Source organism: Strix aluco, chromosome 6 (assembly GCF_031877795.1).
Source record: "Strix aluco isolate bStrAlu1 chromosome 6, bStrAlu1.hap1, whole genome shotgun sequence".
NCBI lineage: Eukaryota > Metazoa > Chordata > Aves > Strigiformes > Strigidae > Strix > Strix aluco.
The window spans coordinates 17,256,632-17,269,192 of record NC_133936.1 but is presented as its reverse complement, the minus strand read 5'-3'; the positions used below and the strand labels follow the sequence as shown (position 1 = coordinate 17,269,192).

Sequence of the window (12,561 nt, the reverse complement as noted above, 5' to 3'; positions counted from 1 at the left end):
AAAACAAGCATGAAAGTGAAGATAGTTCTGATCCATAGTCCAACAGCAGGCTACAGAACAAATTCCCAGTATTCTCACTTATCTAATATTATAAGCCTATCATCCCAGAGGGTATTTCAAGCACTGGGATAGTCACATCAAATTCTAAATGAAAGGACAGCTTGGAGAGTAGCAGGATTCCTACATTCAAACCCACAGCTGCAAGCAAATGGAACAGAAATCAAACCTTAAAGCCATAAATCTCAAACAACTGCAAGCAAGTGAGCAGAGAGGGCTGGAGAAAGAGGAACATTACCTCCACCACCAATATTCATTTGCCCCTATGTGTCGTTTAAATGCAGCAAACATAGGAGGCCTATACAGTGCCACTTCCCTAAACAAGGGGTTAATGAAAACGATAAGGAAAAAAAGAAATCTAATTAGGATCCAACTGTTCTGCTGATAGGGCTCACCAGGTGGATAACAGCATCCTACTTGAGACATCACCCCCAAACAGGCTTCATTTCTACCACTGTAGCAAGGCAGAACTTAGACACAAAAAGTAATCAGCGCCCTCCAAGGGTACTCTCATCTTTCCACGTGTAGATGAGCAAGCAACCATGCATGCAAAGATAATACAACTGCTTAGCCTCTCAAGCACAGCCTTCTTCCTCTCGATTCACAAATCAGCTACATTAATGTTCCCAGCCATCAAAAGAAGATTGGAAGGAAAAGCAGGGAAGCTCAGCACTCAGTAGGACTACTCCCATCTGTAAAAACATATACAGCGTCCAGATTTGAACATATCAACACACAGAAACAACATCTGCCAGCTCAGGGCTGGTAAAAGGTTCCAGGGCAGTAGCCCTAGAGCCCAAGTCCCTTTACTCCAAGCACCAACATACAGAAGTAACAATATGCATTTCCACCCTGACAGAATGTCTTGTCAGAGTGGGCAGGCGGGGAAAAAAAAAAAAAAAAAAAAAAAAAAGAAATTTCCCCATGAGTAGTTTGGTCTCCAAAGAGCTCCATCTATTCCCACATTCCCATCTGATCCTGAGAAACAAAAGGATTATGTTCCAATTGTCATGATCTTAGGGACAGGTGCATATGTGTGCTAAAAACTAGACTGAGAACATCAAACACTCATAGTAAGTCACGCATACACTTTTGGTCTTTACTGATCCAAGCTAGATTTGAAACACTAAATGTTTTGGATATTAGTAACTGAAATTTAGAAAAACGCCTTTTATCATGGCTCCGTAAAAGGTTAAAAAATGGATTTCAAACTAATTAAGAAATGATGCAAGTGATCAAAGAAGGCTTAAAGCAGATTGTCAGTGGAACACAAGCAAAGTGAGATTTTTTGATGCTTTACCGACGTACTTGATGTTTAGAAGTTATCTGGTTTACTGGATAAACACTAACATCAACCTGAAGTCCAATCCCCTTAAAAAGATACAATTCCAATAGACACACCACATTAAACTCCTTTCTCTCCAGCAGAGGACATGCCCAACCACAATGAAACTAGAGAGGCACCATAACCAATGAAAGAGAAAACAGCCTCAGGAATCAAATGCTACTAGTTAACTCAAAAGGTTTCAGAGAAACCTCCTGCTTCTACTCATGAAGAGAGCTGTGATCACAGCCACAACTACAAGATAGTTTCAGTCCTAAATAAGGCCCACTTCACACTTCTCTCCTGTACAACACAAACGTTACCCCATTTGCAGCATACAATTAACTTCAAAATTTTAGTGTACCACTTACAATAATAACTACTTGGAAAGTGCTCTTAAGTTGCTTGTCCATCTTGCTGAGAAGGTCAAAGCTGACAATGTTGATCAAGCTTGCTGTTAGGTTGTCTTTGCCACTCACTATGACATTGGTGCTACCTGGACTCAAGGACGGAAGCCACCTGTGAAATGCCTGGAGGAAAAGGAAAGCAATTAATTGCATTCTTATGTCCCCTGTCAGGATCCCAAAGCACTTCACAGAGCATCCTCATAAATGCTTAGAACATGGAGCCACCCCATCCACCACCCAACATCAGCTGGGAGCACAGTAAGGGTAAGCAGCCTCATCAAGGCAACAACCCTAGTAATGGGAAGATCAAGAACAGAACTCAGGCAAGACGGTCAAATCTACCTTCCGCAGCTGGGAAGGCTCAAACATGCTCTATTCTTGCTTCTTAGTAATAAAAGAAAAAAATCTGATCTGTAGTAGAAATGTACATAACCTCCTGATGATGTCACCTGCTCTGCTCAGAGCCAGAGAATGCAGTGACCACTACTGACAGGGAAATTTAGCTTTCCCACTCAACAGGAAACCTCAGGGTCTAAAACACAGACTTCTAAGCAGTAAACATCTGTCACTGTAGCCATGTTTACTCCACAGCAAGGATAAAGTACAACTCATCCAGATCAACAAAAACCCTTCCACTACCTCTCCTTCTTAAGTCTACAAAAAACCCCAAACAAAATGAAAAGATCAAGTTGACAACACACCAGCTGCTCTATGACAGCAGCTGAAATACATGTGGTGATAGTCATTCAAATCAACCTCCTGAAATGCTCCACACACCAGAGCAAGATATCCTCCCCCAAACCCATCTGTTAGCTACTGAGCACCCACCATTTCCCTTGTAATTGTGTCCCCAATGACACCAACCTCTCTGCAACATTTGAGTTCTGCTGATGCTGCTCTGCAGAGAATTGGCTGGGGCTTTAGTAACCATGATCTGGTCCCTACAAAACTGTATCCAAGTGAGGAATGGCACCTCCGTCTCCAGGCCCTTCACTTGTGGAAATCCCTCAAGTGTCATTCCTGTCCTCTGTCTGGCATCCACATGAAGCAGCCAGGAGTTAAACATGAACTTCTCACATTTTTCAATATGTGAGAAACTAACAATTAACTACCCTTCACCATTTATGGTAAGTACCTGTCATGGTTTGAGCTCAGAGGGCAACTGAGCACCATGCAGCCGCTCACTCACCCCTTCCCCCTCAGGACTGGGAAGGAGAAAATAAAGCAAAAGGCTCAGGAATCAAGATAAGGACAGAGAGGGATGACTCACCCATTACAGTCATGGGCAAAAGACAGACTTGTCAGGGGAAGAAAAAGAATACCAATTTAATTCAGACACTAACAACAACAACATTTAACAGACGGTGTAGGACAGTGAGAAGCATTACCACATCTTAAAAACACCTTCCCCCCACCCCTCCCTTCTTTCTAGGCTTAGCTTTGCTCCTTATTCCTCTACCTGCTCCCCCCTTCAGGAGGAAGGATGGGGGGTGCAGTCAGTCATGCCACTTCTTCCTCCTCAGGGTGTGGGGGGAACTCCTCACATTATTCTCCTGCTCTAGCATGGTTCCCTCTCACAGGACAGCAGGGGCTTCTTCCCACAGAGCCACGGCCTTCTTTGGGCACAGTCACTTGCTCCAGCGTGGGGTCCTCCACAGGCTGCAGGTGGGTCTCTGCTCCCCTGGTGACCTCCATGGGTGGCAGGGGGGCAGCCTGCCCTCTCACCACGAGCTGCAAGGGAGTGGCTCTGCACTGGCACATCTACCCCCTTCCTCCTCCTTTCTTCCACTGACCTCAGTGTTCGCATAGGTGTCCTCCTTGCAACTCCTCCTCACAACTCCCACCCCTCCTCCCAGATTCCCCTTCCTAAATACATATTGCACAGGCGCAGCCACCATCACTAACTGGCTCAGCCTTGGTGCAGAAGCAGGTCTGACTCGGAGCTGGGGAAGCCTTGAGAAGCTTCTCACAGGGGGCCACCACTGTAGCCTCCTCCCCTGCTACCAAAAACCCCACCACACACAAACACAGCACAGCACCACAACCAAAACGGGCCAACATGCAGGCAATGTTAGATCCCAACCAAAAAATACGTGGCTGACACTAGGCCAAAACTTAGACAAAGGTGGCAGCAATGAGAAAGTATCTGGAAGCTCCTAGGTGTACTGCCCTCTCCTTTTATAAAGGGCATGTGGCTAATTTACAGCATAAAAGTGATCCTATGTTTCTCACTCGATGCTGATGTTTGTCCACAAGAAGTGCTTTGAAACTGCCCCGACTTAAATAATTAAGTTCCAGTGCTGAAGTCCAAACGCACATGGCTGCAGTACTTCTCACCCAAGAGCACCTCGCATCTTCCCACTGGCTTCCTGTGGCAGCTTGAATATAAAGGCACTCAGCGGTCTGAGGCCAGAAAGCCAAAATAAAACACTGACAACTGTGAGATGAAGACCATTTCTGGCAATTCAGCTCTGGAGACACCACAAAAGCTTCTGCCATTACAGTAAAACACATCTGTAGAAGAATGAACTGAGTGAATTAGAGACCATAATAAACTCCACCTTCTTCCACTTTCTGTGACACATTTTTCTTTGACCTGCATCCTTCACATACCCATAAAGAAACACAGATCATTTTAAAGCAAATGTCCTAACAAAAAATCTCCCACAACAGCCTCCTGGGGAGTCAGGAGTAGGGAAGGAAGAGGAAATCAAGCACTCAAGGGAAAAAAACCAACAAAACAAACACCTCATATGGCTTAGATCTCTTGAAACAGGATGTAGGAGTTTAGCTGCAGGTGCCCAGTACTTCAGGAAACCAGGCCCCAAATCATTCCCAGTAGGTATCCCACAGAATTCAGGTTAGGCATTGACCCAGAGGTCTACGGGCCTTTGAAACATCAAACATGATGAGCATCACTCCCTTGTTCAGCAAACAATTTTCTTTTCTTGTTGGCCAACATTTTGTTGCACTACTGGATGTGAAAACACACACCAAGATGCTATAACAACCTGGTTACAGCACAAAATCAGCAAATCCCAATCGATACACTTCTCATCAATGCAACATTCCAGGGAAAGCTAAACTCCCATCCCCTCCTGCTCAGGCATGAAATTACTGACCTAAAACCTCTGGCTCACCTTTTGCTCTCACAGTGAACATTTCACTAGCCTATGGCAACCCAACAGGCTCAGTGTACAAGCGATGACAGTGATTTATTTCAAGATACATTTCCCAACCACGCAAGCTTTCTTGGGCTTCTGATCAACATTAATAAAGGACTCAGAGGAGTCAGCAGCATACAGTGGACAGGCCAAAACACGTATTATGACAGACATTTAATAATGATGATAATGGGGCCTCTTGAACAGAGCAGAGAATCCCAGCATCTGGGCTTCTATTCCAGCCAAGGGACTGGCAAGTACTGCTACGAAGGGCTTGAATGCAACTGACAATTGCTTGAATACAACTATTGTCTTTGACACTGATGAGTAAATGCCCCCTTAGAGCCAGTTGACTTGCAGGAACAAAGTTAACAGAGGGTCAGAGAAGATACTTTCTCTAGATCTCCCTCTTTCCAACAGATCAGCTGGACCACAAAAAGAAAATCAGCCAATAAAAGAAAACAGACATATACCATATAGTCAATGCCAAGCAATTTCCCCCCTGCAAGTTTCTAAATGAGTACAATTTTTAGTTTCTTCCCCTTAATATACATCTTTTTAAAATTTTAACTTGTACACAGTACAACCTCACAGTACCTCTGCCCATGTAAACCTCACAGAAGAAGGAGCCACCACCAGCAAGGGCCATTCCTTTCGGTAATACGCAGCAATGCAGATCGCCTGGATGGTCTTGCCCAGGCCCATATCATCCGCAAGAAGTAAACGTCCATTTCTTAAAATTGCGAAACTGGGACAATAGAGAGAGGAAATAAGAGTCAAGAAATGGGTTACTATCTGTCATGGCAGATGAGCACAACTCCCCACCAAGGCTATAACGTGATCAGCTGGAAGTGATCTGGGTTCTTCAGTAAATTTGGATCTTCTCCTTTAGTCTTAACACAAGTGAGCAACTCTCACAAATCCCTCAAAGCTTGGAAGCTCCTGAACAGAGTGGTTCAGCCCAGTCCTTAGGGACTTTGATTTCATATGAAGAGTAGTCTCAAGACCTTACAGTTATTTAAAGCACATTCTTCCATGATATTACTCGCATTCTGTCCCGGAGTTCATCCTGGCTGAGCTAAGAAAATATTATTAATAACAGAGCCACTTTAACACCGCTAAGTACAGACTTTCCTGGATTGCATCTTGAGGTCAACAACTAATGACCATATATGACGGGGACAGAGACATTTAAAAGTTTATCTCTACATACAGTTAGTCATTTTAAATCTTTCAGGGCCTGGGTCCCGCTTCCTGGGACTTTCCCGTGTGTACTTAATATTTAAAAACCAACAACAACACCACAAGAGACACACTTGGGGTGGGGGGGGAGATGACCTTACGAAATAAAAAAAAAAAAAAATCATACGACAATTAGGCATATAGTGAATCACAAGAGGGAGATCAGAGATGTATTACTTGATCAATTTTATGAGACTAGCAAAATGCTACTTTTCTCCTGACTCATGATGAAGAATTCTAGCTAGAAACAGGATAGATGTGTTACCCAATGAAAAAAAAAAAAAATCCACACACCTCACCCCCCACACCCCCCTCCCCCCAACAAAACAAACTATACCATACCAAACAACCAAGAGCTCAGAGTGCCAGTATGTAACAGCCCAAGACTCTGGAGAGATATGGAGCCCTGCATGGAACAGAATGCAGCCTGGGCACCAATATAAAGTACACAATTCTTTGAAAGGACTGGCTCTTAACAGCATGCAAAAAGGACATACTTCACACCTTCCCGCTGAAAGGGCATGAGGCTTGTCACAATTTTGGAGTCCACAACTGAAAGGTCAGCATCAGGAATATCTGTCTGTGATGTAGATCTCTGTATTTGAGCAGCAAAGGTTTGTATTACTGCCTCAGGCAGTGGCTCCACTTCTACTGACACGAGGCTCTGTAACACTTCCACTGAAAAGAACAGAGCAGTTTATCATCAGAAGAGGCAACATACACATAACTTGCATTATGGATGTCAGGGCACAACCCTCAACCTCATCAACAATATTACTTCCTATCCTGGAACAGCTCAAGAAAGCACTGCATCATGCACAGGTGTTGGCCTGGCCTCTTCTCTGAAGTCTATTTCAGAACCACATGATGAATCACATCTCCTCCCCTCGTATTTAGACTTGGTTATAAAAAACTGAAAGTCTGATGCCATCATTCAGAGATGATTGCTACTAATACAGCTGGAGCTGGATTATTCACACTGAGGGCAGCTTAGGGCACACTTTACTCAGAAATAAAAGTATGGATTTGAACAAAAGAGCTCCTGAAGCCTAGAAGGCTGAGGCACCTTTGGGATTCTGTGTTAAACTCCTCTGAGGTCTCCACCGTCCCTGAGCGATCAGGTGTGACCTGAGACAGTTACCTGAAGCATATCGTACATCTTCAGCTTTGATAACTCCTTTCTCCTGTTCCCAAAACACACACGGGTTTGTCTCTGTCTCCACTTTATCACCCCTTGTTTACCACGTTTGGTTAAGAAGACAGGAAGCACCTCAAGACTCAAGAGAAACCGCTCGTGTACCACCATTAGCAGCACTCTGACAGCCATCCCTCAGGGACATGGTACCAACAGCAACTCCCTACTCAGCTGGTGTCCACTGCTGTTCTCCTGGACAGAAGTAGCTTGCAGGCCAGAACCAGCCCACAGGCAGCCACATGAGTCCCTCACCACTACTGTTGTTTCACCCATGAAGCCTCTCAACTTTATCTGCAACATAAAACTCCAGGTGAACTAAAAGGATCCCCAGCCTCCAACATGCAAAGACCTTGGGGCCTTCATCTTTTCAACCCATGCATCACAACAAGCAAAGCGTCAGGGCAATTCTCCTCCTAGACAACTTTATTTCAGTCTCCTTCAGCAGCCTCTCTATCCCATCCCAGAAAGATAAAAGTATTTCTTTTCAATCCAACAATAAATTTCTATGAAAACAAATACCAGTTTAAAACATGCAGTGAGCTGGGGCCAGGAAAGCATGTTTAATAATCAATCTTTGACCACTGACTGAGAAACAAAAGACACCTCTACACTAGGAACACAAATGCATGTGCACAGACCCTTTATTGCAGGAAGCAACTTTTTTTTTTAATTTAGTGGTTGGTTTGTATATGAAGTCAGGAAGACATAAAACAACTCTGTTTGCAAAAATAACTGAAATAAGAACTCACTATACCAGCAGTAAATGCACCTCCAGAATTCAGTAAGGTATTTTTATTTCAGTTCTCTCCAAGAAGAAAGCAGCAGGATGGACCCCTGCCATATGAAAGAGGAAAGCAATTCCAAGAAATATACATATGAAAAGATTTCCATTTGTGGTTGGGCAATGACCAAACTTTTTAAACTCTCCAGTTTAATTTATACTTCTTTAATAGCAGGAACTCTCTCCACCCGAAGTACAGCACAAGCTTGTTATTACACTCACAGACTGAGCTATGTGTTAGCATAATTGCTACAATTTGCTCACTGATAATTCTGTTGCTATTGTTCTGTACATGAGCTGGGAGAGTGATTAAGATATATCTGCCACCAGCATGATTCATCCAACAGACATTTTTTACTGAAGTGACCTTTATATAAAGATGACTGAGCAACTAGGCAAAGAGACATTAACCTCTACAAACAGTTCCCAGCTAACAGATATCTCTGCTGGAAATGGCAACCAGCCTTTTAAAATTCTTTTCTTATTTTTTTTTTTTTTTTATTTTGACGAAGGTAAACGAACAGGCACAAAGCAAATGACGTTCTTCAAAAAGGCACGTGCTAGAAGCCTCAAATGCCCTTACAAATTACACCTTGCAAGAAGATTTACGGAGATTTTTTCTGCTTTTCTCAAATCTGTGGGATTCTGAATACTTCATGCAATGTACACAACTGCCAGCCAGCATGGCCGAGAGCAACAGACTGAGAGATGATGTGTTTGCTCAGACTGTCTAGCATGTGCTACAGGATCAGGCCCTTTGCACATACAAAAGGCCCTTTCAGCAAATTGTGAGAGATCATCAGCTCTCACTGAAATCAGGGCCTGTCAGTATCCCAGTTCTGGAGTTTCATAATAGTCTTCACCAAGACACACACTTGTTTTCAAGATCTGGCATTCCTACAAGGCTCCACCACGTGGCTTTCAGCCCTACAACCACTACTAATGTTATTAAGACATGCATCATAGGAGCATGCAGATACTCAATTATTAAACATCCTTTGGTATCCCAGGGAAGCAGGAGTCCATGCTGGAGAAAAAAACCTACCAGAGCAACAGCATTTCAGCTCTGAAACAGTCACACTTTCTAAGGACGTGTGTAAAGCACCTTGCTTATTATCTTTCTGAAGCTTACCCCAATCAAATTCCACTGCCACAAGTACCAAGGCAAACACAGAAGGCAGACTGGGATGATAAATAATTGTTATAATACTTAGGACCTGCATGTTATTCATCTCAAAGCACTCTATAAACTTAACTAAACATAAAAAGCTAAGCAGCCAGTGTGCTAGGAACATGAGACTGGATTATTCTGCAAAGTGGCACCCATTTAAAAAAAACCACCAAAAACAACCAACACACAACAAACCAGCTATACATTTCAGTCCAGTGAGAGACTCAGTTTCACCAGCATTATACAGATGCATAAAAACAGGAGTCTACTGGTCAACATGTACCAAGAAATGAACATTGTAGCAGCACTACGTGCTTCGAATCCACTTGCAAGGGAAAATATGATGCTCTCAAAAAGATTTTTTTGCTAAACTTTCTTTTAAGCATCCATCAACCAGCACTGAAGCATTTTAGTAGTGTATGAAATTCTGTTTCAAGCAGAATGCCTCTGCTTCAAGCAGATCTGATCAAGAGAAACAAGCAGCTCATCTTGTTTGCCTCAAAATCAACTCAGCTGTGGATTCTAACCTGCCTGGTACATCAATTAAATACTTAACAGTTGTGTGCTGCCTGCAAAGCCATTATTACCAGCAGTAACATATGAGGCCAAACCAAATCAGCTAGGCAGCACCCAGACCATAACTGTGGATGAATTGGTTGCTGCAGAAATCATCAGTTGACTTGAAAACCTAGTGCTCTGACCTGAAAAACAGTATTTGCTGGGTGTGAAATGAAATGGCACACCACCATGCACACTACTTAAAGAACTGGAAGTAAAACAGCCCGATACGTGTTTGTTTTCTAAGCAACGGGTGGCTGTGCCAGTTTATGAATTGATATACACACAAAAGGGAGCAAGGCGGGCTGGCGCTGAGGATAAGGGGAGCACAGCTTAAAAGAGTCAATAAGGCAGAATTTCTGTAAGGACAGGAAGGCTTGGCAGCCGCCATGCCAACCTCTTCAAATTTAGCAAGTAGGAACAGAGGAATCCATTTTCCTGCAACTCCTTAGTTCAAGTAGCGCTGCTGTACATTATAAGCAATAAAAATAACTTTGTGACAGTAAATACATCCATGTGCTCTAAGAAACGGCACAGAAATTCAGTGCTGAATCTGACAAAACAGAGCCACCCTCCCGATAGGCCCCTAAAGGACGGCCATGAATAACACACACTTATAGAAGTTTTGAGTCTGGGCAGTTTAATGTCTGACAAAACAGGAAGACACTTGCTCTGCAGTTCATTAGCAATTTATCCCCCCAGAGTGAAAAGGCTTGGTCCAAGAAATGATGTTAGAATTCACATGTATCCCCAGAAAACAGCCCTAGCCAGGAAAACGCAGCTACTCACTCAGTTTGGGATAGTCCTCCAGTAGGAAACTCCACTTTCTGGTGTTCATATCTGCAATAATTAAAACAAATAATGTCATTAAGTCTCTTTTAAAAAAGACAGTTCTCTGTCCCTAAGAACAAGGCTATCCATCCATATTCTCTGCATTCCAGAACTGCTTTAAAAGAATTCTTAACTTGTCCAGCAATCAATTCTCCTCTGTTTGCTTTCAAGTTAAGCAAACAGTTTGAAGACATCTTAAAAGCATGAGCACACATCTAGAAGTGGTGGTATCACCAGGGCAAGCCAAGGTCAGCTCCCCTAACGAACCACTGTAATGAACCCACCTGCCCAAGGATTTTGACAACCACTTTTTTCACTGCAAGAATGGATAAAAATGTGCATGAAGGTTCCTATTTGTTAACCAACAAACTCCGACTTCAGTCAGGAACACAATCACTTTCAGCTGTACCTCTGCACCCTATGGACAATGTGCTCAGAACAGTACAGAGGAAATTCACCAGTTCATCAATACCCAAAATGTAACATGAATGCCAGACTTGTCTGGCAGGTTTATCCAGGGTTAGCACCTGCCTACAACTTCCAGGGAAGGCAGTGAATTCAGAGTCAGCTGAAGATGCAATGAGCCAGGTGGGGCCCTGCCCAAAGAACAAGAGCTCCAGGATTTGTTCCCCATGCTCACTGACCTGCTGTGATACTGTGCAGGCCACCTCATCACTCTGTGTCTCATTTCCCACATTACAAGTGGAAAAAACTGATATTTACCATTGAAATATGAATGCCAACATAAAAAGTGCTGCCCTACAGTTCCACTCGCCTCAAAAATATCAGTAAAGCTGCTGGTAAACTCAATCTGCTCAGGCAGTTGCAGCCATTATACACCACAGTAAAGCAGGAGAAATATGAGAATGTCCAATTGCATTTGATAATAAAGACAAGAACTTATGCATCATCTCTGTACTGCTGGCAAATTACCAGCACACCCCACCTCAACAGTAAATGTAATCATACTGAGTCCTGAAATATCACCTTGGCTAACAGGCTCAGAAGAGGACATGTTCTGGCACAGAGTAAAGCGCAGGACACAGATACAGCACTATACCAGAACTAGAGGAGCTCTCAAAATCTTCACCAAAACACATCCTCTCATGCTTTTTCAGAGGGATGTACTCTCACAATCTCTCTCCTCTAAATCATTCATAGCGCTCCAAGAGCGGCCCCAACAACATTTAGAATAAAGCAGAAACAACCAGAGACTCACCATAATTTCTGGAATTCATCTGTTTGAACACTCCAATCACTTCTGAAGAATACCCAATATCAACCTCAAACCGCAAGCGAGAGATCAGCATGCACTTCCCTTTGACAAGGGCTGAGGGTTTCTTCCAGGTCTTACACATCTTCAAGAGGGATTTCACATCAACCATACTGCCAATGAAATGAGAGCCTGATGTCAGGCCATTTTCTCCTTCCAGTGGTGCCACAACTACTGACGAAAGTTGATTTGCTGCTTCCACTAGGGACAAAAGCAAGAGATACAGAGAAAAGAATTGGTAACAAAGAACACAGATAAGCTAAAGATGCACAGGATGCTTTGGGAAGAGAAGGGACAAGAGGATGACAAACAAACCAATCACCTTCAAGTTTAAAAGGAATGACGATTCCCTGCTTTCACTCACAGGGACAAAGAGTAGAGTGTGGACCTGGAGGAGCAGGTTGGTGGGATCTTCCACAGAGAATACAGCAGGGGCATGTGACAGTAGGTGAACAAGGGCCTGTCCAGCATTGTCACTGCATTATGCTCCCTCTCTGTCAGGAATCCCAAAATATGGCTCACTAAGCCAGGGCAAGCAATCTGCAGAACCACATACTA

General features: G+C 43.4%; 1 protein-coding gene across 3 annotated transcripts in view; it reads right to left on the bottom strand.

Moving 5' to 3' along the window:
- The window catches only part of SMARCAL1 (SNF2 related chromatin remodeling annealing helicase 1), a 40,464-nt gene that overhangs the window by 22,990 nt on the left and 4,913 nt on the right, over positions 1-12,561 (bottom strand). For all 3 annotated transcript variants that reach the window (XM_074828828.1, XM_074828829.1, XM_074828830.1), the window contains 5 exons: positions 11,950-12,204; positions 10,689-10,739; positions 6,692-6,872; positions 5,550-5,700; positions 1,753-1,911 (listed from right to left, as the gene is read on the bottom strand). In XM_074828828.1, the coding sequence (XP_074684929.1) occupies positions 1,753-1,911; positions 5,550-5,700; positions 6,692-6,872; positions 10,689-10,739; positions 11,950-12,204 (797 nt within the window). The remainder of the gene's footprint in view (positions 1-1,752; positions 1,912-5,549; positions 5,701-6,691; positions 6,873-10,688; positions 10,740-11,949; positions 12,205-12,561) is intronic.